The following is a 24,076-nucleotide window of genomic DNA, read 5'->3' on the forward strand; positions in this document are numbered from 1 at the left end:
TTGACTAGTTTACTTTTTTTAGGCAATAATTGCACACTTCCTAATTGGTTGAACTTTTCAAATATACTTTTGGTTAAAAATAGAGACTAAAATTTAAGGAACTATCTTTTATTTCATTTTTTGCAAGTTTATGAGGAGTAGAAAAAAATATATATTTTTTTAATCTCTCAACCTCACAGCAGCAGCCAGGCTCTGACTTGGCTGGAAGCTGATGCGATGCCTCATTAATTACCAACAGGGATGCCTGCCTTCATTCTGAGCTTCTACCTCCATCCCGTGTTTCTGCTGTCTTAACTGCTCCCTCCTTCTCAGTTCGGGCTCCTGTCCCTCTGCAGATCTGGAGCACTGCCAAGTGTCTCCGGTCTCACAGCTGGACTGCCTTATCCTCTGTTCTCCCAGCCTTCCAAGTACTCTGGGGGTCTCCTTTCTCTTGCCAGGCTTCTCCCCAGGTCTGGCTCCCTGCCCTGCCCCCAGCACAGTAGGAAGGGGGCTCTTCTAGAGGACACATCTCCCAGATGCTGTTTGCCCAGACCCTTTGGACTGCCCCACACTCTTCTCTGCCCACGCATGGGGTGACCCGCTTCTGGGTCTTGACTCCAACAGGCCTGAAGACAGCTGAACTATGGGTCTCTGAGCCGAGTCAGTGAGACCTCACAGCTGGACCAGTCCCTCTTCTGAGTTTCAGCCAGAACTCCTCTCCCCATCCCCCTGCTCTGCTTCCAGGGTCTCCTTCCAGGGTCCCCTTGTTTGCACAATCCTGGGGCATGTAATCCTCCACATCCCATGAGATTCTGGGATAGGGGACAGGCTGAGCACAGTACAGGGGTGATGGTGAGGCTCTGGGAACTGCGGTTGGGGGTGGAAGTCAGGTAACCCTGGCCAGGGAGGGAGTTCTGCAGAGGCAGGAAGGAGCCTAGCTAGAAGATGTGTGTTCCTCCAGGCCTCATCCCAGGGTGGTGGTAGCAGCCGCACCTCTTCTGGTCCAGCTGGTCTCCTCCTTCCCTTCACTCGTACATATCACACTGTGAGCCTTCAGTCCTGTAACACCTTGCAGATGACTGAGCTGCTCTGTGTGGCTCGTGTTCCCAACCAGCCTCTGGTGGAAGGTGGGGGCCAAGTCTTGAATTTTTTGTGCACTATTAAACTTAACTCAGGCATGTGGTATATGCTCAATAAATACCCATTTAAAGTCTTTGAAGCCAGTGTCATCCCTTAAAAGAATTTGCTTGGCACCAGGTGATTTGTTAAATGGTTTTTATGAATCCTCTCATTTAGTCTTCAAGACAACACTATGAAGTAGGCAGTATGATCTACCCGGTTAAAACTGAGGAAACTGAGGCATAAATAACTTGCCCAAGCTCATCCAGCAAAAAAGCAGATGAGCAGGGATTTGAACAGAGGCCGAGGCTGCCCGGCAGCACGTGGCCTCCCCTTTGATGGGGAGAACTGACTCATCAGCCCAGCAACCACAACTCCCCAAACACTGCCACAGCCCAGCCTGCTGGTTTATAACTCAGAATATCCAGAAGGGAAGGGAGACTAGGAACAGAACGGTCCATTCACAAATTCACTTATTCTTGCAATGAACAACCGTACACCAGTCTTGTGCCAGGTGAGGAGATGAGTCTGGCTGATATCTCTGCACATCTTCCCTCTTCCTGGTTACCTCCATCTCACCCCTCTTTGCCTGATGAATGACAGCTCTGCCATTAATACTCAGCCAAGATCTTCTCCAGGAAGGACCTGGCCTTATTCACTGCTATCAGCATGTGGTTTGGGCTCCAGAAATGCATGTTCTGACCTCCTGTGTCCCTTACAGTTCCCTACTCCACCCCTGCCGCCAGCACTGGTGTTTGTAAACTATTAATATTTAGGGACTGAAGAGCAAGTTTATGTTTTAGGAGTTCGGCGGGGGGAATACTTTTTAAAAACTGGACAGGCATATCCTGCTTTATGTAATAGTTGTATTTGGAAAGTCTGGGAGTATACAAACTTTTTATGAAGTCCTATTTTCTCACTGATGTATGTTTCAGAGGTGATTTATTCTAAATTGTTATTAAGCTTCACTTTTTAAAAATGCTGGGCCTTGGGGAAGCTATAGCTCAGTGGTAGAGTGCATGCTTAGCCTGCACGAGGTCTTGGGTTCAATCCCCAGTATATCCATTAAAATAAATAAACCTAATTACCCACCCCAACAAAACAAAACACTGTAATAAAGTAAAAAAAAAAATAATGAAAATGCTGGGCCCTAATACTTTAAAAACAAGCTTTTCTCAAGTGAACCTCTCTATAGGATGGTAATAATCCATACACAATCCCTTAAGTGTTCTGACACATCTTTACATTTAAAAGAATGCTTTTAGAATCATTTTGCCAAACTAATGACCACCCTCCATTTATACGTTGTCATAGTCAGATGTGCAAAACTCAAATTAATTCTGATTTGTACGTGTATAGTTAAAATCAAACAGAGCTAAACAGGCCAAACATTAAAAAACAAAAACAAAAATGAGGTGTTCTCTGCAGATTGCCCTCCCCCACCCAGGAGAAACCAGTCAACTCCTTTCGGCTCAGCGATTTTTCCTGTCCTTGTGTGGAGTCAGAGCTGAAGCCCACAAGCCACAAAGCTTCAATGAAAGTATTTCTTAAGCCCTGTAAATACTGGTGGGCACAGCCCGGCTGAGCCAGCATGAAGTAAGAGGGTCTGATTGTCAGCGCGCTCAGCAGATGCTGGAGAAACCCTCCCACGTGTGGTCTCTAAGTAAAGATACATACTTCACCAGATGCTGTGAAGGGTGGCTTGGAGATGGAGTGGGCTACGTCTCAGGACAAGTTAAGAAAGGCCTGACAAAGAAAGAATAGGGCAGAAGGTATAAGACCCCCACTCCCACCCCAGCACATAGTCCTGTATTTGGAAGATGTATACACCTGGGAGATTTCCATGGCTGCAGTGCTTATTATAATAGCAGCAAAAAAATTTTTGTGTATCTCGTGTAACTTACTTGTGCATGTCTTTTTATCTGAGTTAAGAGCAAATCCTTTGGGGCACCGGCAAAAGTAGGAGCCATCGGCATTTACACACTCATGTTCGCATCCGTGGTCTTCCGTGGCACAGTAGTCCACAGCTGTGGAGATTAAAACACAGAATGAGTAGGAACACAAAGAGGTAAGGGGCATAGCAGTATGGAAGCATACTTGTAACAAATATAAGTAAGGATTCATACTGTTGCCCCAAAAAGAGCATGGATAAATAAATGTGAATCTAGGGCCTTCCCCTCCTCCACCCAAAAATCAGGAGCCTGGATCAGACGATTCGTATCAGAAGATACTAAAGAACACAGGAACAACTGTATTTAAAAGTTAAAGAAATGCAAATCAGAGAAACCACAAGGCACATTTACAATTATTAAGCTACAAAAGTAAAGACAAGATAAAATCCAATGGTGGCAAGGCAGCGTGAAAACAGAGTTATTAACAGTGGGAGGCCTGATAAACTGATAAAAATTCTTCTGGAAGGACATTTGATAATGTTCACTTGGGAAATGTGACCAAAGCAATAACTGAAAAAAGGAGGAAATTAACTATTGGAATAAGCTATTTATAGCAGTATTATTTACAATGACAAAAAATTCTGGAGGGTGGTTGGGGGGTATAGCTCAGAGGCAGAGTGCGTGCTTAGCATACTCGAGGTCCCGGGTTCAATCCCTGGTATCTCCATTAATCAAAAAATAAGTAAAATAAAGTAAAACAGTAAAAAAAAGTCTGGAAAATAAGGTGAATATTTAATAAGGATAAATGGTTTAGTAACAATACAGCCTGAGGAAACTAATACAGCAGGTTTATGTTGAAAGTGGGGCCAATAGAATTCCTGTTGGATCAGATGTGAGGCGAGGGAAAGAGAGGGATTAAGGCTGGCTCAGGGATGGGGAGATGCGGGTAGAGTGGGTTTTGTTGGGGAAGATTAGGAGTTCAGTTTTAGGCATTATGTAGTTTGTTACCATTATAATTCTAACAAAATTGTCAATAAAAAGACAAATATAATATGGTGAAAAAAGCAGATCTGAAAGTTGTATATTTACAGTCATTAAATCCAGGTAAAAGAGAGTTCTATGACAATGCCTGAAAATTAGAAATAAGAATGCTTGCTGTTATTAAGATGGTAGAATTATGGGTGATTTTTTTTCTTAAAAAAAATGTTTCCCTCTATATAATGTTTTAGGATATTTTAATATCAAAAATTTGTAAATAATAACAAGGAAATGGAACCTGCAAATTAATACACATACACAACTTCAAAAAGCAAAACTATGCATTGAGAAGATAATGACATATTAAGATAGTAATCAAGACACAAAAAGAAAAGCTAAAGATTTGTAAAGGGTAATAACGTGTGTTGTGTTGATTCTTTTGCTGCCAGGCTTCATTAAATTTCTGTTATAAGTATCATTTTTTGTAAATTCATTCCCTAAAGAGTTCTAATAGAGCCTGATAATTTGTGGGTTTAATACAGAAGCCACTTTGGTGGGAACAGTACATTCACACAGTCTCAGGATCTGAATGTCATGGACATGAGCCAGTTGCTGGAGTTGAGTCATAACATAAATATTGCGCTAGCCCCAAATCCTTCTAAAAGTGAATGGCTCATCTTTCAAGAACCAATGTATCACTAAACAAATAACTGAGGACACTGAGGGCACAGAGGTCAAGGATACCGAGCCCTGGCACGTGCCCCAGTCTGCATGTCACAGGAGTGGGCCATGCTGTGGGCCACACTAGCCTGTGTTAGCAGGAGGCACTCCCCACCTCCCACCTCCTCATGCTGGGCCTGATCTACAATCTTGAAAATCTCCAACCCCCAATGAAAATCTCCAACCCCGTCATTCAGCCAGTCCCACGTGAGGCCACCCACTTGTCAGTATCCCTTCCAAAGAGAAGAGCTGCTAATCTATCTGACTGCCAAGTTCCAGGACATTGATGACACCCCCAAAGATGAGTAGGGAGGTCGCTGTACCTAAAAGGAAGGAACTCAGACTCTACCTCTTTCTTGAACTTCCTCTTATATACACCATGGGGTGTAATCTCTGGGCCCAGCCATCTCTGTCCCACAGAGAGACACCTGAGCACTCTGGCCTCATATTAGACTGGGAAGAGACTAGAAGCTTTGCTTAGACTAAATTCTAAGCCATATACTCCAACTTCACTTTTTTTCCAGAATGCTCTAGAACAAGGCATCCAATGTTGGATCAGGTGTTAATAAAGTTGCAGTGAAGAAACTCTTTTAACTGACCTCCACTTAACCAACTCCTGATCAATCACTGCTTTTCATTCCTTCTGAAAATATGGGACCTGTTGCCCAGAATATGCTAAATGCTCAAGGCAGTTGGAACACCTGTGCTTTAGAACATCTGTGCACTTCTCGAGTCGGCCCGGTTGCATACTTATAAACAGCCTTGATGCAACACTTGCGCTCTAGGGTGCCCATGTGCTTTTCCTACTAACTGACTGTACGCTTATAAAGCATCAGGTCTCTAAGTCTGCTGGTGAAGCAGCTGCAACCATCATCCCTTGAGAGCTTATTAGTAATGCAAATTCTCAGGCCCCACCGTAGACCTACTGAATCAGAAACTCTGTGCACAGGGCCCAGGAAGCTGTGTTTTGACAAGCTCTCCAGGGATTCTGATGCATGTTAAAATTTGAAACCTGCTGTTAAAAAGAGTCAAAGTTGTTTTTGTTTCCAGACCTCTATATGCCGTTTATACATGTTATTATAATTAATTTAAATAGTATAAAAAGCAACTCGATATAAGCAAGAACTAAAATGAACTGAATTTTTTAAAATAAAAACTAAACTGAAAGCTTTGGAAAGCTGAAGGCAATCTGTTAAGCAAAATTGCTCTAGAAACAGGCACAGATGAAACACGGGAAGGACTGGGGGCAGTTTCACCAAACTTTATAGATTCTGCCCTTAGACTGCTTTATAGAAGTCTTCAAATTCTTGCTCCAGTTTAAAGAAATCAAAATTGAAAATCACAGATAACACATTATGGGTACAATTTATGCAAGAAATATTTTTAAAAATCATATATTTTCGGTTGGGGGAGGGTATAGCTCAGTGGTAGAGTGTGTGCTTACCATGCAGGAGGTCCTGGGTTCAATCCCCAGCACCTCCATTAAATAAGCAAAAAAAACTAATTACCTTCCCTCAAAAAAAATAAAGAAATAAAAATTTAAAAATGACTCCATAAAAAAAAGTGGACACCAATTATTTTAAAAATCATATATACTTTAAATGAACTTAAAATTAGTAATTTCTGAAAGTGTAATTAAAGGTAATTTTTATTAAAAGTACGTTTATGTGTTTTAAAGAAAATTAAAATGCTTAAGGTAGGTTTGGAGATGCTTTTTTTTTATGATCCTACTCTTTGAACGACATTTTCCCTCAATCAGCCAATCTTACAGAATAAGAAGGCTTCTTCTGGACTTCGATTCTCATGCTGGGTTTGTTTTTTGTGTGCACAGCTCTCTGAGGAAGAGAAGGGGAGAGAAGAGATTGGCAAGGCACGATTCCAGCATTCCTGGGTTCCACAACTGAGGCCCATAAAACCCAAAGGTGTCAAATCCCATTTTGATTTGAAGGCCGGCCACTGGCTCACTGCCAGGGAGCTGGGGACAGCAGTGAGGCCATCAGTACATCGTCACACGCTGGACAATCCCAGTTCCGGGCACATGAACCTAAAAGCTTTCTAAGGGTGAGAGAGTTCCAGTCCATCTCTGACATCCTTTGCAGCAAGTTTTGAGTTCTTCGCCTAACTTCCTTGGTTGCAGAACTGTACTTGTAAAAAGAGAGGCCAAGTTTAGAGGGCAGGTGTACGGCGGGGACTTTTGCGTGTACCTCAGAGATGCCTCTGTTGTTCCAAGTCCTCAACTACTTCATCTTTCTTGGTCGTTGTGCCTGAAATTCTACACTCTACAAACAGAAAGAGTAATTCCCTGGCAGTAGCTCTTCAGCCCTCCAGATCACAAAGTGCTAAGATCTCAGAATCTGAAGCCAATCTTGCTGTGTTCAGCCTAAAACGTGAGAAATCGCTTAGCTGTCTCCACAGATAAACTATATTTGGTGCAAGGTAATAAAGCATAAGACTGAATAAATTTAATAATAATAAATTAAATAATAAAATAATAATATAAGTAGTAATAAATATAAATAAATAATAATAAAACACATTTAATAATAAAGTCTCATTGACAATTTGGTCACATTCCAAGGTTTCTCAGCAGGGATCAGTCCACAAGAGAAGGTCCTTGGTAGAAACCGGATATTTTAAAGAGAAGCATTTGGGTTTTAATGTTTGTTGATGACAGAGTAAGAAAAACCAAACTTTTCATTTAGAGAAATGGTAGAATCAATTTACTTGTTGAGTATATGTAAGATACACTCACAGAGTCAGATTCACAAAGCCTCTCTTACCCAGGGCACGGTGGGGTTTCTTTATGCAGGATTTTAAAACTCAGAGAGTTTCCTATAGATTTATTTTATTTTATTTTATTTTTATTGAAGTGTAGTTGATTCACAGTGTTAGTTTCGGGTGTACAGCAAAGTGACTCAGTTATACATATTTTAATAACACAGGGAAATGCTCTGGGCTGAATTGTGTCTCCCTGACCCTAAACTCAATTGTTGAAATCCTAGTTCCTAACAGGTCAGAATGTGACTGCATTTGAAGACAGGACCTTTAAAGAGGTGATTAAGTTAAAATGAGGTCATTAGGGTGGGTCCTAATCCAATGTGACTGGCGTCCTTGTATGAAGTGGAAATTTGGATACACAAAGAGGCCCCACGAATGCACGAGAACAGAACAAAGACCATATGCAGAGGCAGCAAGCCAAGGACAGAAGACTCAGAAGAAACCAACCCTGCTGACACCCTGACCTTGGACTTCCAGCCTCCGGAACTGTGAGAAAATAAATTTCTATTGCTTAAACCACTCACTCTGTGATATTTCGTTATGGCAGCCCTGGCAAACTAATACAGGGAGAAATTCTTATATTGGGGGCTGGGGGAGGTTATGCTTCAGTCGTGAGGAATAAGCTGACCAATTAAAAATCTGACCTTTCCATATAAAAACTGATCCTCCCATCCCTTGTTGCCAGCTTAAATATCATCCATTCCCTCCGCACGGAGGGTACTTAATATGGGAGAATATAGGAAGAAAGCTTTGAAAGCAGCAGTAACACCAGGCTAAATCCCCATGCTATGTGCCACTATCATTCTGGGTATGGACCTCAATATGATTTTTTAAATGTACCGTATGTTTGATGTATTATTAAATGCAAACATTCATATGACAAAAATTCACAAAGGATAGAGAAATTCAGATTCAACTAGTATTTATCAATTGTCCATGTATAGTTCTGTTCCAAGTGTTTCACATACATTAGCTCACCTCACCCTCACAACAACCCTTAGAGGTAGGTATTATTGTTATCCTCAATTTACGGATGAAGCCACTGAAACAGAGAGGTCAAGAGACCTATAAAATGTGGATAACAACAGTACCTACCTCAAAGCGTTGTTGCAATTATGTGTAAAATATTTCAAATGGCGGGAGGGATATAGCTCAGTCGTAGAGCACATGCTTAGCATGCACAAGGTCCTGGGTTCAATCCCCAGGACCTCCATTAAAAAAATAAAATAAAATATTTCAAACAGGTCCTAGGACTTAGTAACATTCCATAAATGTAGATTATATTTTTATCACACTGCCTCCCTAATCAGATAAGGTTGAATTGGGGAGTAAAGAGATAACTTAATGCCATTCAGTTGTTCCATAATCATTTACTCGGCAATTACTATGCATCAGGCATTGTGCTAAACCCTGGATGGCAATGACAATCAAACAGCATCTTGAGATGGTAGGACATCTTGGAAGAAAGGCAGGAAAGAGAAGCCAAGCCTTAGTGGTGATTATCTCCAGGAATTGAAATTGAGGAGGAATGTCTTTCAGGTTTTGATTTTACATACATTGGTCCTCTGATTTTTTTTTTTAATAAGCAAAAACTGATTTTGTAGTTTAAAAACCAATCAAGGAAGTGAATGCTTGAGATCGTGATCACTCCACCTCAGTCAATGATTCAAGAAAAACATTTTGCAAATCTACCCTGTGAAAGATGAAAAGTACAGGAATTGGCTTCTGCCCCTAAGGGTTTACAATCTGCTTGGGTGGATAAGATGCAAAGAGGACCAAAGTTACCCCAAAAGACAAGGCAGTCAGTGAACATCAGGTGAGCAAGTACGGCAGAAAATTCACCCTCAGGGACAGACGTAAATGGTCTTTGAAAATGTACAGTTTGGGATGGACATTGACACAGCTTTAGTGGAAGCTGATGGATTATAAATACCAGGACTCAACTAAAGCAAAGTGAGGATCTTAGTCAGTAATCCACCCTTGACCACCTGGAAGTTGAAATAAATTCAGTATCCAGAGTGAAATGAGCAGTTGGGGAAATGGGACTCTAACATTCCACTAACTCAGAAGTGTGGAAATGTTGTCTAAAAAGTCCTGAATCTGGCTAAGAACTGAATTTTCATGCAGGTCACAGTCATAATTCGGGGATGAGTCAAAGTATTCCCAGTGCATCCATTCATCAGTAGCTGGTCATGAATTTCTACCAAACTTCTTTTAGTAAAGAGCTTAGACTTGCTGTCCCCACTTTCTGACCCCCTAGCCCCTTTAAATCTACCCTTTACCCCCTCCCTCTTGATCATTATCAATGGCCTCCTGGTCATGTCTGTGTCCCTAATGCCCAGAGAGTGCCTGGCAGGGAGTCTGGAAATGTTGGCTGAGATGAATCCATGACTCAACTCGATGGCTCCTTCTCTTAAGTTCTGTTCCATCTGGCCTCGCTGGGGCATGACACTAATACTGACCTGGCCTAGAAATTCTCCTTCCCATCATATTTCATAGCTTCTGATTCTCTCGACCCCCTCTCCCCAACTCCTCCACCCCCACCTTAGGCTGTTCCTTCACAGACACTCTTCCTGCCCGTCTGTCTCCCTCCTGCTCCCTGCATGTGCCTACAGCTCAGGCCTTCACTCTCCCCCAGCTCCACACTTCATGGAACCCAGGAAATGATGATGATAATAATGTGTTGTAATAATAATAATAATAGTAACAATTGCCTAATGTGTCTTAGGAACGCTACTCTTTATCTTATTTAATTCCACAAACTCCATGATGTAGGTATTATTACTCTACATTATAGATGAGAAAACCAAGGCTCAGAAATAAAATGACCCATGACTAGCAAGTAGCAGAACTGGGATTTGAGCCCAGGTCTTACTGTACTGAAGGTCCAGATGCTTTCAAAACCAACACACAAATGAACACTTGAAATGGAAATTAAAATTCAGAAGGAAATGGACTGTGCTACCTCCTGCCTGCATCACTGGTGCCACACCCTCCTCGTGGAATTAGTACTGCTTTCTGCTCCCTCTCCACGTGTCCTTGTTGGTGCCTCATCCCCAATTCCAACCCATCTGGTCTAAAGCTACTCATTATCTTTTTAAAAAATCTGTTCCCTCTGCTCTGGAATTTCATCACTGTTGCTTTCACTCTCAGAGTCACAGAAGCTCAAACCCAGGGGTCAGTTGTGGTTTTCCTTCTCCTCTCGATTTATAGCATTTCTTTCATCCCTCACTCCTTCTCTCTCCATTTCTACAGTCCTACTCAAATCCTGGCTCCTGTCACCTGTCACCAGAGGATGTTTATAATCTCCTAACTGGTCTTTCCATCCCTCCCCACCTTCCTCCTGGAACCCATCCTTCGCCACAAGATTAACTTTCCTAAAATGAGGTTTTGCATTTATCAGTCCCAGTTAGAAACCCTTTAGTGTCTCTTTGTCAGAGATAAAGTCCAGACTCTTTAGCCTGTTTTCAAAGCTCTGATCACTTTGGTTCCACCTGGTATCTTCAACTTCATCTCCTGCTTCACACCTGCAGGAATTCTCTGCTTTAACAGAGCTGATCTCCTCAACTGTTTGTCAGACTGGCCTTAACTAGGGTGATTCCAGAACTTATCGTCCAAACCAGAGCCTCCCTGAAAGTGAGAGTGCTATTGAGAACTGAGCCAACAGCCATAAACTGGGATCCTCCTGGATTAACTGGGATTACGGTCCCCATATTCATTCATTCCATTTCTACACACATTATCATCCACTCATGATTTTTTAATTAAAATGTTTTAATTCCTTTCTTTGTTCAGCTGTTAATGCTGAGATCTATATTTAGTTTTATAAGCTTCTCTCTGCTTTTTTGTTTGTTTGTTTGGTTTTCGGCTCATGAAGTTTTTTCCCTGTCCACCCAGACCAGGGGCTAATGGAATGCTTTCAGAGTCCCTACGAGCCTTTGTTTCTCCTCAAAATCTCCTGCTTTAAGTCTGATACCTGGAGTCGTCATCTTTGACAAGTCCCTTCTGATGGATATCTTCAGACTGGGCTGCTGGTTTAGCTTTCAACTTGGCGTTCTCACTGTGACAGTCTCTCTCTGACTTACCAGCTCTCCACCTGGCCTCCAAGCCTGGTCTTAGCCCTCAGACTTTGAGATCATTGCTACCTCTCCATCGTCACCGTCCTGCATGTCTCGCCTTGCTTTGGACACCCATCCAGTTGCTACCCTTCCTTCCTCACCCCGTTCTTCCCCATCCTAGTCATGAGGATGTCCCACTTCTCTGACCTTCTGTAGCATCTATGATCGCCATCATTTGCTTTGCACTCAGCACAGCCCCATCAAGCAGCAAGTGACCTGAAAATGTATTCAGTCTCCCTAACCAAGGCAACTGGCAACAAGGTCCACCACCACTTCACCGTCTCACTCCCAGCCTTTAAGAGGTCAGGCACTTGGTTGAAGAGGGTGAAAATGAGAACATCCAATGGATGAGGCTGGGGTCACACACAGTCTCTCCCATTCTCCCATTCTTCTGCTTGGACCCGTCTCCAAGGAAAGACAGACGTTTGACCAGACGCTGACAGCAGCGGCCGGAGAAATGCCCATCTCTAACAAACACAGCCCACAACAGCTCCCTGGCAACCGTGGCATCTACTCTCATGCTTGTTGCTCTTCAGTAAATGTCAGACCCCAGAAGTTACAGCAAAACCCTTAGACTCAAAGGCTTTCTATTACATATGACCATTAGGCAATTATTTGGCAACACCCAGAGAACTGGGCTCCTCACTGCCCTCCAGTTTCCCAAGGGCCAAAGCAGGCCTCCTGCCCTAGCCATGGCCCCATCTCCTCCCTGTCACTCACACAAGCACCGGGCCCTCCTTGTTCCTTCCCTCACTCTAATTAACAAGGCACGTTCATCCTGGTTCCTGAGGCTCATCCACTGGCCTCTTACTTCCAATGGCCTGATTTCCTTCTGACCCAATGGCACCCAAAGTTTCTACCCATTTAACAATTGGTAAGGGAAAAATATACATGCGAAACAAAACAGAGAGTGCCACCTCATTTTGTTAAACATGAACAAAATGTTCTAAAGTAGATACTTATATGGGGAAAGATCTGGCAGAAAATACAACAAGCTATTAGTAGTGATTTTCTCATCTGTTTATGTCCCTCAATGAAAATAGATTACTTGCATAATAAAAATTAATGAAGCGAAAAAAAAAAAAAGCTGGTATTTCCAGCTTCTTTTTTTGCCAGTGTTAGTTGATGCGGTGCCCTGCCACCTATCACGGAATCACCCTCAACAGAATAAGGGGAAAAAAACAGCTCTAAGGAGTAGGAGACCAGCTCTATTTGTGGACTACTGATGAGGGTGGTTTTCATCTCCATCAGTGTTTTAAAACAAACCAACCAACCCATTTTATCCTCATCAACACCTGCAAAGGACAGGCCACTAACTACCCTTATTTTACCACTTTTTCCTTCCACATCCTTAGCTTAGAAGCAGAATGTAAGTTCTACATGCAAAAAATTAATTATTCACTGTTTGTGGGAAGCAAGGCCTAACAGGTCCCCTGAAAAAAAAAGAAAATGTAGGTTCCAGGTCCTATGTCAGTCAAGTCCTTTTCCTTCCAGATTTTCTGCCTCATAAGTATCCAGCTCAGGTTATTGAACACCTACTATTTGCCAGGCACTGTTTGCTGGTGGAAAGATGAGTGAGGTTGCACAAGTTTTTTGCTTTTTTGAAATGGTGTACTGGGGATTGAACCCAGGACCTAATGCATGCTAAGCATATGCTCTACCACTGAGCTATTACCCTCCCTCTAAGGTTATGCAAGTTTAAAGAGCTTTGTAGACAAACTGGGAGGTACCACATGCATACTGGGGATTTGCTGGCCCGCCCTTCAGGTGCTGAGGAGAACCATTATCCATCACTGAAGAAATCAGATGCCACCCTGCTCCCTCTCACTGGCCCATGCAATGTGGAGTCACCTAAGTGGGATGTCACTCAGCTGACTGCAAGTCGGTGCCCTCAGTTCCAAGCACTGCCCGAGACTTCTGACCTGGGGCCAGCGTTTGAGGCTGCTGTTTGTTTTCTCTGACCATGGTGTCTTACTACCCACAGCTGGGCTCGTATACCTGGTGGTGGTCATGGGAACCTGCCACCGAGCAGCAGATCTGTCCTTAGGAAGGCTGCCTATGTCTCAGCAGCCTCGCCCACCACCGGATGAACTTCACGTACAACACACGAGCTACGCTGACGTCAGGCCATCGCAAACATACCCTCCAAACTGAAAGAAAATCTGCCCAGTCCTTTCCAAGAGAATCAGTATTGGATAATTATCTTTACGTAGACTATCATATTATAATCAGCCTTTTGCTGAGGACCCAGAATGAGAAAATGCTAACCTCAGCCATAAATGAAGTCTTTCAAGTTCAAATTTTGACTGACAGCTAGCCCAGGGAACTTCAAACACTCTGTTGAAACTCAAAGGAGGGCAATTGGATACTTGGGGGCCACCCCCTCCTTCCTTACTAGCTTAACGTGTGCTTCCTCAACAAGCAAGGCTGGACGGAATACTCACCCACACACCTTTTCCCATCCTCGGCCAGGCTGTAGCCGCTGTAGCACTGGCAGACAAAGGAGCCCAGCAGGTTCACGCAGAGCTGCTCACAGCCATGGTCCTCCACCGCACACAGATCCTGGACTGGGGCAAAGCCGGACTGTTAGAATACGGCTCTGAAGGAGGTGACCCTCAACACAGGGCCATCAAAAAGCAACTCTATAGCACTTGTTAAAATAACTTAAAAACACTGAAAGAGTTATAGGATCATAGTGGAAAAAACAAAAGCCGCTTATAATCCCCATACCTGCAGTCCGCCCACCCTGAGGTCACACTGTTAACATGGGAGTGAGTTTCTATGAACAAATAAGAACATACTTTTCAAACACATCAGTATGCTGTACGCCAGAAATTAACACATTGTAAATTGACTATACTTCAATAAAATAAAACCCCATATTTTTCGAAGTTGGAATTATTCATCTCCATTAAATGCACTAAATAATTTTAAATAAACATCAATTTGAATTTACCCCATGTCAATGAAAGTGTTCTGAAAACATCTGGATGGTTCTTGAGGACAGGAAGTTATCAGGAGCAGGCATGTGGGCTGGTCTGCGTCAAGTACCGTTCCTGCTCTCTGAGAACTAAAAGACTTTGTAATCAGAGCCTCTCCGATTTACACCGAGATAACGCGGCACTGTCGCTGACACTTTGCAGATGGGGAAGATGAGAGAGCGCAGTGGAAAAGACCGGCTGCTCCACCAGAAACGCGGCAGGTCGAGAAGAGCCCCAGACTCCCGAGTCTGCATCCATCTCTTTGGACACACTTTTTCCTCATTCCATTTCTCTATCAGGAGGACCTTTGAAAATCCTCTTTTTGCTCTATTTGTTCATCCCAGAAATAAATGAGGAAAATGGGAAGCCAAAGGTGGGTAGGTGGAAGTAACAAAGATTAGTAGGGACAAATGAATGTATGGCTATTAACAGTCCTATTTTGCTCAGATATTTATAAGGTGTCCACAAAATGCAGAGCCCTGATCATTTATTCAAATGCAACGTAAGACTACATTCACAGGAATGCATTTACTGCCGTGGAACTAAGAATGTATCAGAAGACAAAAAGGTTAAAGGCATTTTCAGTCCATCATCAACTCAGTCTCTTCTTTGAAGAAACAAGATGATTTTTCAGCAAAGAGAATGGCTTGGTTTTATGACTAGCTCTTCTGGTTACATTACCATTAAAGCTGGAGAAAATCAGAGAGCATTAAAGGGACTGAATATATTAAATTTTTTTCCCCTCTAGTTAAAAGTTATCACTATGACAGCTGTGGTAAAAACTCAATTTATTAGAAAGCTTGATTAATCCCTGAATCAAATGGCTACACTTCAATGTAATCTCCTAGGTCTTTGGGTTTTATAGTTTATTACGCTTTTAGATAAATATAAAATACCAGATTGATAAAAAGATAAAAGCTGATGTATTCGTCAATTCTATTAGATGCATTACATTAAAGAAAAGCTACATCATAAGATTAAAAAACACTTAAGTCTAAGATTTCACAAATAAGGATTCTGGTTTTAAAATGCTAAAAGAATTATTTGCACTCCCAAATCAACAAAGTAGATGAAAAATTATAGATGCAAATTCCTCTCTTACCAGGATATTTCTATCTTGGCTTTCCAGTTGGAAAATTGGAATTTAGCTTTCTCATGAATCTAGACATAAGAAAATTAGCAATAACCAGAAAAAAAAACTTCAGTTCATGCAAAAATTATAGTGAATAATTAAAGAATGACAAAATTTACTGTTAGTTACAAGCCTAATACAGAGATCTAAGAAAAATCTGAATCATCGGATACTCTTCATTTATTCAATCAATGAAGCACCTACTTTGTCCCAGGCACTGTGGATGCAGTGCTGACCCAAACAGACAAAGGAGCTCCTGCCATCATGCAGCTTGTATTCTAGGAGTTAGTAATGTGATATTCTAGGGAGAGCGTTTCTGATAAAAACCCAGAAGTGGAATTTATCCAAAGAAAACAAAAACACTAATTCAAAAAGATATCTGCACCCCTATGTTCACTGCAGCATTATTTACAATAGCCAAAATATGGAAGCAACCTAAGTGTCTACCGACAGATGACTGGATAAAGAAGATGTGCTACATATAATCAGTGGAATATTACTCAGCCATAAAAAGTGAGCTTTTGCCTTTGTGACATGGATGGACCTTGACGGTGTTATGCTAAGTGAAATAAGTCAGACAGAGAAAGACAAATACCATATGTTCTCACTTACATGTGGAATCTTAAAAAAAAATGAATAAACATAACAAAGCAGAAACAGACTCGTAGATACGGAAAGTGGCTGCCAGAGAGGATGAGGTGGGTATGGATGAAATAGAAGGGGATTAGGAGGTACAAAACTCCAGCTATAAAATAAGTAAGTCCTGGGGATGTACTGCACACATAGGGAAAACAGTCAAGTAATACTGTAATAACTCTGTGTGGTAACAGATGGTAACTGGACTTACCGTGGTGATTATTTCATAATGTATAAAAATATTGGATTACTGTGTTGTACACCTCAAACTAGAATAACATGAGATGTCAAGTATAACTTTAAATATATACAAGAGTGTTTCTGATGGAAAGAACAGTGAGAGCAAAGATGCTCCCTCAAGTAGAGCAAACTAGCCCCATCTGAGGACTGGAGAGGCCAGAGCAGCCATCAGATGCACACTAAATAACGAAAATACAAAACAGAACATGATAGAAACCCCTAAGAGAGGTGCTGCCAATACAATGGAAGTTCAGGACGGGGATGGGTCACTGCCAGCCCAGGCTGGATCCAGCGGGAGAACAGAGGAAGGGAAGTGGCCCCTGGGCTGGGGGAGGAGTGACAGTAAATGTGCAGAAATGGAGGAAAGCAGGACAGGCGTGGGAGCTGAATCCCACTCCGGGAATTCCAAGGCAAATAGCCGGAGGGAGCATCAGAAGGACAACTGACACCAGATGGTAGAGGGCCTGAAAGCAGGCTGTGTGGTCTGTGCTCCCTTCAGCAGGCAGTGGGGACCACTCCAGGTAAAAGCCTTAAAAAGGGCGCTGGGCCATGTCACCTGAGCTGTGCTTTGGAAGGATAATGCTGGTTGCATCACAGGTTTTTTATTTTTAGCTCTGGGAAATTTAAAGAATTTCTAGCACAGATAAGTGAACTATCACGGCTTTGTTTGGGAACAGTAATAGCTTTCTGAGTTTCACGCCAAAGTAGCTTTGGTTTGCTTGCACACTGATGGGAATATTAACCTCTTGACATGAGGACCTCCAAATGTTCTTTGGAGATTTTGGCTTCATCCACTGGCTATCAGTGCATGTCAGGGTACTCTGGCTAGAAAATGACACCGCAGTACACTGGAATGAACTACCCCCCCCCACCCCCGCCGCCGCCAGATCCCAAGCTCATCTCTGCAGGTGAGGGGCGGGAGCTTCTCCACCTGGGTCCCCCATCTTAGCCTCCGCTGCTGCTCTGCCTCCTCTCTGTGTCCAGCAGGAACCCTGCCTAAAAGTGGTTACGAAGGAGTGGTGGGAGTATAAGTAATTTTTTCCTCTTATTTATAATGATGTTTTTGAATTTTCTAACAAGAGCTTTTATTATAAAAAAAATCAGCAAGTTACAAAAGAACTCCTTTGAAAGTAGCATTTTAAAAGCAATGAACCAGGACCTTGATGCAGTAACCTTTTTTTTTTTTTCCCCAAGATGTCCCCCCACGGGGTAGGTAGAGAGGCAAGGAGATGCTTATTCCTTCCAGGACAGAACAGCTATGAATCACTGCAAGGTTCCGTACACCAGAGCATCAGTGCACCACCTCGGCTGCCCATCGGAACCATCTGGGGACCTTCTGATGCTCAGGCCATCCAACTCGCCTTAACAGCAGGAGGTGGGATGCAGGCAGTAGCCTTTGTTAAAGCCGCCAGATGACTCCAGTGTGCATCCAGGTTTGAGTCACCCGACCTGTAGGCTAAAAAGTCCTCACAATCACCGGAGGGGAAGGCGCCCAGAGGCAGGTCTCAGCCTCCCCCTTTATCAACTGGATCTGCCAGGCTCAGAGTCCTCTTTCAAACAAATCTCATCATTTCTGCTGTCCCTGGTCCCCTCTCCAAGTGGCTGAAAGACCCCGGACACAACGTGAGGGTGTGAAGTGTGGTAGGAACAGGGGGATCACGGCTCACGTTCCAGAAGGGCGCTCCCACAAACAGCAGGCCTGCCAGCTGGCCGCAGGCCTCTCATACTGCTTTTAGAGCATCATCTGGGGATTTATGGCCCCTAGTGATCTGTACCGTCCCAAAGGAAACCATTGAGGGATTAATTTAATCAAACAAAGACAAAGGAATAAATACGGACTAGGTTCTGACAAAACAATTTTGCTGTTTTTCTGGCAGTGGTCACTTCCATTGGAAACAAATACAGATGTTTTTGGATGATTCCCTTAACTCCTAAGAAAAACAGCACTTCTTTTTCTCACAGCTTGGAAGGATTGCACTGAAGGGTGATAAAACTGTGGGGGATGGGAGAAGCACTGGGTTCAGAATTCCCATTACCCTTCCAAGCTTTCTCTACCTTGTGACCCCCACTCATGGCTACTGACTTCAGTCCAATGTCACCTCCTCCAGGAAGCCTTCTCCAGGTTGGCTGGACTTAAGAGTCTCCTTCCCCTGGGCTCCTCTAGCACTATACCCATGGCTCCACTAGAGCACTTACACACTGATTAAAAGGACCTGATCACAGGTCTGTCTGCCCCACTGGAATGTGAGCTGGTCTGACTCAGTTTTGATTCCCCAGCGTCCTAGGGCATGGAGTTGGTGCCCCATAATGTTCATCTGAATGAACAGTGACAAAGACCCATACCCCCTGCCTCCCAACAGGGATGTTCCTAGAATCCTAAAACTATCTCCATCAGCAATGGGGTCCTGGGAAGATGAGTGAGATGTGAACAAAACTCCTCCCGAGTCTCTGTACCTCTCCTCGTCCCCAGCAAGAGATACTCCTATACCAGAAGAGTACAGTGACATCAGGCAGCCAGCCCTCAGCTGCGGATAACAGAATTGTCAGGACAGCTAAGGAACTGGCTGCCTTGCTGTCTGCGGCACTGCTGGTACCCAGCATGGCGCCTGGCAGGTGCTCAGCAAGTACTCGTGAATGGACGAATGGATCCAATCCCTGAAATACAGGGCTGTCAGGGGTTGCTCTCTCATCAGTCTCACCCAGGCTACAAGCTCTGAGAGGGACAGGATAAGTGTTCCTCAGGGTGCCTGTGTGATACCACGCACTTCACACAGCAGGTGCTGAGTGACATCTGTTGATTTGACCAGACAGTCGCCAGGCTGGAGTGCTCAGGGCGGGGGCGGCGGGGCTGGGTAGGTGGGGGAGTACTCTTATCTGATCACTCCCTGTTAGAGGTCATAGTTTCCCTTTCCACAGTTAGAATTTAACACTTAATTTCCAACTGATAACCTAACATCTCCTCCCCCTGTGATGGGAGGGCAGTGCTTGTTCTGTTTAGCCCTCTAGCTTAAATATCTAGCATGGTGTCTGGCATCTGATCAATTTTTTAAAATATATTTAAATGACTGAATTCATTCATTCATTCACTCATCAAACTGTTCAAAGTGCTGGGAAAACGACAGAGAAAAAAATAGATCCAAAAAATTCAATCGATCCCTGTCCCCATGGAGCTGATACTCATGTGGGGAGCCGGCTCCTACTGACTCACACGACAGACCGTGCTCAACTCTTCCCAGCTCTGCGTTCAGCAAGGCCAAGTGGGCCACCTGGAATCAGTCACGGTGGTAGTATTGACACCACGGGAACTGGTGAACATCACAAACCGGAGCTTTTCTCCCTGGAGAGCTGGTTGTCGAACATTCACCAGCACACCACGGATAGGGGCCAGACATAAATAACAAACAGGTGACACTATATATTATGTTAGAGCTTCTAAGTGCTGGGGAACAAAACTAAGTAGGAAAGGGGAGCTGGGAGTGTGGAGGGAAGGGAGCTTCTATTTTAATTAGTGCGGTCAGAAGCTGGTTTCACAAAGAAGATTATTTTACACAAGGACCTGAGGGAGGTAATATGAAAAAGTAGGGATCAAGGGAATTGAGCCCTGGAGGAGATTAAGGGCAGTTATGTTTCTTCAGGGAGAGTATAAGGGACGCAATCGGATAGAATGAAAAGAATCCTGCCTTTGGAGCCAGACCTGGCTTCAGTGAGGTGACTTATGTGACTTCACATAAGTGATTTCTATGAGATTGAATTTTCATAGAGGTTAAGCAATTAAGTGGAGAAAACATCTTATCGCAAAGTTAAATGAGATAATATAGATGATAAAGCACCTGACAGATGGTAGGTAGGTACTCACAGATATTAGCCTCCTTCTTTCCCAGACTGGGGTAAAGAAACGTCTTGGTGGTGCAGGTCTAGTTAAATATGGAGGAGAGGTGGACCCCAACCAAATTTTGCCTAAGTCACAATTCTAATATAATACCACTTTATTGGGTGCCTCCGAAACCCCCCACATATGACCACTAGATTCAGCTTTCTTTCAACGACGTCAAGGTATCTGTGACTAAGTTTTGGTTTGTGAGTTCTATGCTGAATTGATCCAACACAATAAACCAGGCAATTTTGAATTTTATAACAAAAGAGCTCAACAAACTCAAACAGTGCCCTGCCAGAGGGCAGATGTTAGCACACAGCTGACAGCAAAATCTGCTTGCTCCTCTCATTTCCTGGAGAATTTGGGGAGGGATGTTAATTACAGCTGCTCAGTCTTCCCAAGTGAAATAAATCAGCAAGGATTTGATAACTAAGAGCCCCAGGGCTGTGCACAAATAAATCCCTCCCCAGCATATCCCCTGAGGCTCAGAGGCACCCGAGATTTAAGTGCCTTCCGTCATGTGTGATCCTGAAGCCCTGGCCCAGCGCCTCGGCCCAGAGAACTTGGAAAACTTTCATCTGGTTACATTGGACGAGGAGCACGGGACAAAGACTGCGGCTGCTGTGGCTGACATCATCCTGGGCAAAATCAGAGGGTTTTTACTGACTTTTCAAAAGTTTAGACCAGCCACACTGCACACTGTTGACACCAGTGACGGTTTAATCTCTCCTTTGGAGTAAAAGCAAAATGAACACCTTTAATGACACGCTCTATTTTTTTTTACGGCCCCTGTTGTTATTTAGCCCGAGAGGTAGAAATCAGAAATTACCTATCACAGCGAGAGAGAAGAGAAATGTATTATTAGAGCTGTTATTTCACTCAACTGGGAAACAACGGGAGTTTTGCCTGCTTCAACTGAAAAGCACGCTTGGAGTTAGGACAAAAGCAGGCAAAACCCAGCAAAACCCAAGCCTGCATTTTGGGGACCATCCCCCGCTTTTACCATCATGTCTGAAAGCCCTCATCTTATTTTGACAGCTGCAGTTTGGATTTAAAGACTTTCAACAGTAAATGTGAGTCATCAGCCTTGTGCTTTTACACTGGAAGAAACAAAACCAACCCAAAGTCACCCAGAAAAACAAACCTGTCCTTCCAGGCAAACTCCAGCTGACCTTGCATCCTCCTCTCCCCCAAGAGTTTCATTCTTTTTCAACCAAGTCTCCCAATCACTAGCAAGATTTTGGTTTTCCTTCAAGAAGAGAAAAAAACGGGAGGGGGGATCTCCCATATAAAGCCTGAAAACATAAGTAAATCTGACCGAATGAGGTTGATCAAAATAATAAATAAACGAATAATGCCGTTGTCTTGCAGAGGGCTTGGCAATTTCCAAACGGGCGGTCACACCATCATGTTTTTAATACGAACTCCCTGCGGAGGGGAATCTCCCAGGGAGAGATCTAGTTTAAAACAGCTAGGTCAGTGGTTTTCAAACTTGAGCTTAGATCATAATCCGCTGGAGGGCTTGTTAAAGCAGACGCTCCCAGGCCGCACCCCTCCAGTCCCTGGTTCAGTAGGTCTGGGGTAGAGCCTGGGAGTTTGCCTTCCGAACGAGTTTCCCCGCAAAGCGGAGGCAGCTGTCTGGGGACCACACTTTGAGAACCACTGTCTAGGTGCTGGTGAAAATACGAAACCAGAGAAGACGCTGTATGAGGTTCACACTCACTTCCCCTAGATAAGTAACAATTCCTTCCCAACTGGCAGTCTCCACTCACGTTTGGTCAGCCCGAGTCTCCCATGGGGCGCTACTCACCCTTGATTCCTGTATTGTTATTATTTTTTAACCCTATGCCTTGGCACAGCCAGAGGGTGAGCAAACCTCAAGTAATGATCTTGGAGTTCCCAGGCCCAGGAGCTGGGGTTAAGAGGAGGCTCCAGAGCCGAATTCCCGCGGCTTCTGCTCAGCAGCACCGCGGGCCAGGGCCCTCGACCGCGCCGCTGAAGGCCGCCCGCTCGTGTGCGCGTGCGCAGTCTGCTCGCGCTTGCGCGCTTGCTCTGCCGGCTAACTGGGGGCCGCCCGAGGCTCGGACCTTGACCTCCCCTCTCTACACTGTCTTTCTCCCTCCAAGATTCCATCCATATCAGGGCCAGTTAGCACACCACCCAGCACATCCAGCCAGGCGTCTTCCTTGAACTCTAACCCTCACTTCCAGCTGCACCCAACCACTTGTGTGGGCTCTTGCCCGAACTCACTGCTTTTCCCTCAAAACCAAGTTTCCTCTCTGAAGTTATTTATCAGTTTCAATTCTACTAACACCTCTTTATCCACCATTCCCCATCTGAGGTCATAAACTCCTCTCTGGGATTAGTGCTGTGATCTAATTAATTCCATGGACGCCAGAAACACATGCACTGAATTGATTTAAACTGATTGCATCTTCCATATTCTGCTCAGTATGTGCTGAGCACAAGGGAAGCCAAGATCTGAGTGTGTTTCCTGGGTCTCAAACTTACAAGAGAAACACTCCCTTTTCTCCTACACTCCTTAAGACTGCCTGGCCCATAGAGGGGAAAAAATAAGAACTGAATGAATAAATGAAAGAATGAATGAATGGCATTTCTGCCTTGATGCTCCACCTAATTCTACTCCTATGTATCTATCACTGCCAGACTCAATCCACTAAAATGTGGTTTTCCCCTCGACACCCTGTGTTCAGCATCCCTACCCACCAAAGACCATAGATGGAAGTCATCTTGAGAATCACATCACTTCATAATTTGTTCCAGCTTACATTCCTTTCTTCATCCCCTGCTAATGCCCTCAACAAACTATTTGATACAGGAAGTCTGTTCTAGTTAGCATTCCCCAAAGACACAAGCCCTGCATTCTCTTCTCTTCTTTGACTTGCTAGAAAAACCCTCTCCTCTCCAACACCTTCAACTGATTGTTCCATGACTCATTCGCCAATCTCTTCTCTTGCAGCCTTCTGACTCAGCACCACTTACCTTCCAAAACCATCTTGTTCTGATACATACATATATATCATTGAGTAATACTTGACATATAATAAACTATACATGTTACAGTATAGAATATGATAAATTTGACATATCAGCATATCATCACCATAATCAAGATGATAACATATCCATCACCTCCAAACCCCCAAAGGTTCCCTAGTGTCCCTTGGTAATCCCTCCTCTGCCTCCTCCACTCCCCCAGCCCTAGGCAACCACTAATCTGCTGATCACTGTCACATAGATTAGTTACCACTTTCTAAAATTATATATAAATGGAATCCTACAGTACATACTCTTTTTTTTATCTCGTTTCTTTCATTCCATGTGGTTATTTTGAGACTTGTCCAGCTTCCTGCATGTGTCAATAGTTCATTCTGTGCATTGCCTAGTAGTATGACATTGTATGCATATCTCACAATTTGTTATCCAGTCACCTGCTGATGTGAATTTGTTTGTAGCTTTGTTTGAATTTGTTTCCAGATTTGGGTTATTATAAGTGAAGCTGCTATAAACATTTGTGTTCAAATCTTTGGACATAAATTTTAATTTCTTTTGGGTAAGTACCTAAAAGTGGAATGGCTGGGTATTACGGTAGGTACACATTTAACCTT

The 24,076-nt window shown here is 43.6% G+C and overlaps 1 protein-coding gene, 1 long non-coding RNA gene and 1 other non-coding gene across 4 annotated transcripts in view; 1 reads left to right on the plus strand and 2 right to left on the minus strand.

Moving 5' to 3' along the window:
• Positions 1 to 24,076, minus strand: part of MATN2 (matrilin 2) — a 119,607-nt gene that overhangs the window by 37,993 nt on the left and 57,538 nt on the right. For both annotated transcript variants that reach the window (XM_032468316.1, XM_032468315.1), the window contains exons 5-6: positions 14,029 to 14,151; positions 3,003 to 3,125 (exon numbers count right to left, since the gene is read on the minus strand). In XM_032468316.1, the coding sequence (XP_032324207.1) occupies positions 3,003 to 3,125; positions 14,029 to 14,151 (246 nt within the window). The remainder of the gene's footprint in view (positions 1 to 3,002; positions 3,126 to 14,028; positions 14,152 to 24,076) is intronic.
• TRNAG-ACC lies at positions 6,099 to 6,170 on the plus strand. Its single transcript has one exon. It is a non-coding gene; the product is annotated as a tRNA-Gly (tRNA).
• LOC116659911 lies at positions 18,619 to 22,655 on the minus strand. The gene is made up of 3 exons (XR_004315284.1): positions 22,165 to 22,655; positions 21,213 to 21,215; positions 18,619 to 18,628 (listed from the first exon to the last, which is right to left on the minus strand). It is a non-coding gene; the product is annotated as an uncharacterized LOC116659911 (long non-coding RNA).

The sequence above is a fragment of the Camelus ferus genome, chromosome 25, assembly GCF_009834535.1.
Source record: "Camelus ferus isolate YT-003-E chromosome 25, BCGSAC_Cfer_1.0, whole genome shotgun sequence".
NCBI lineage: Eukaryota > Metazoa > Chordata > Mammalia > Artiodactyla > Camelidae > Camelus > Camelus ferus.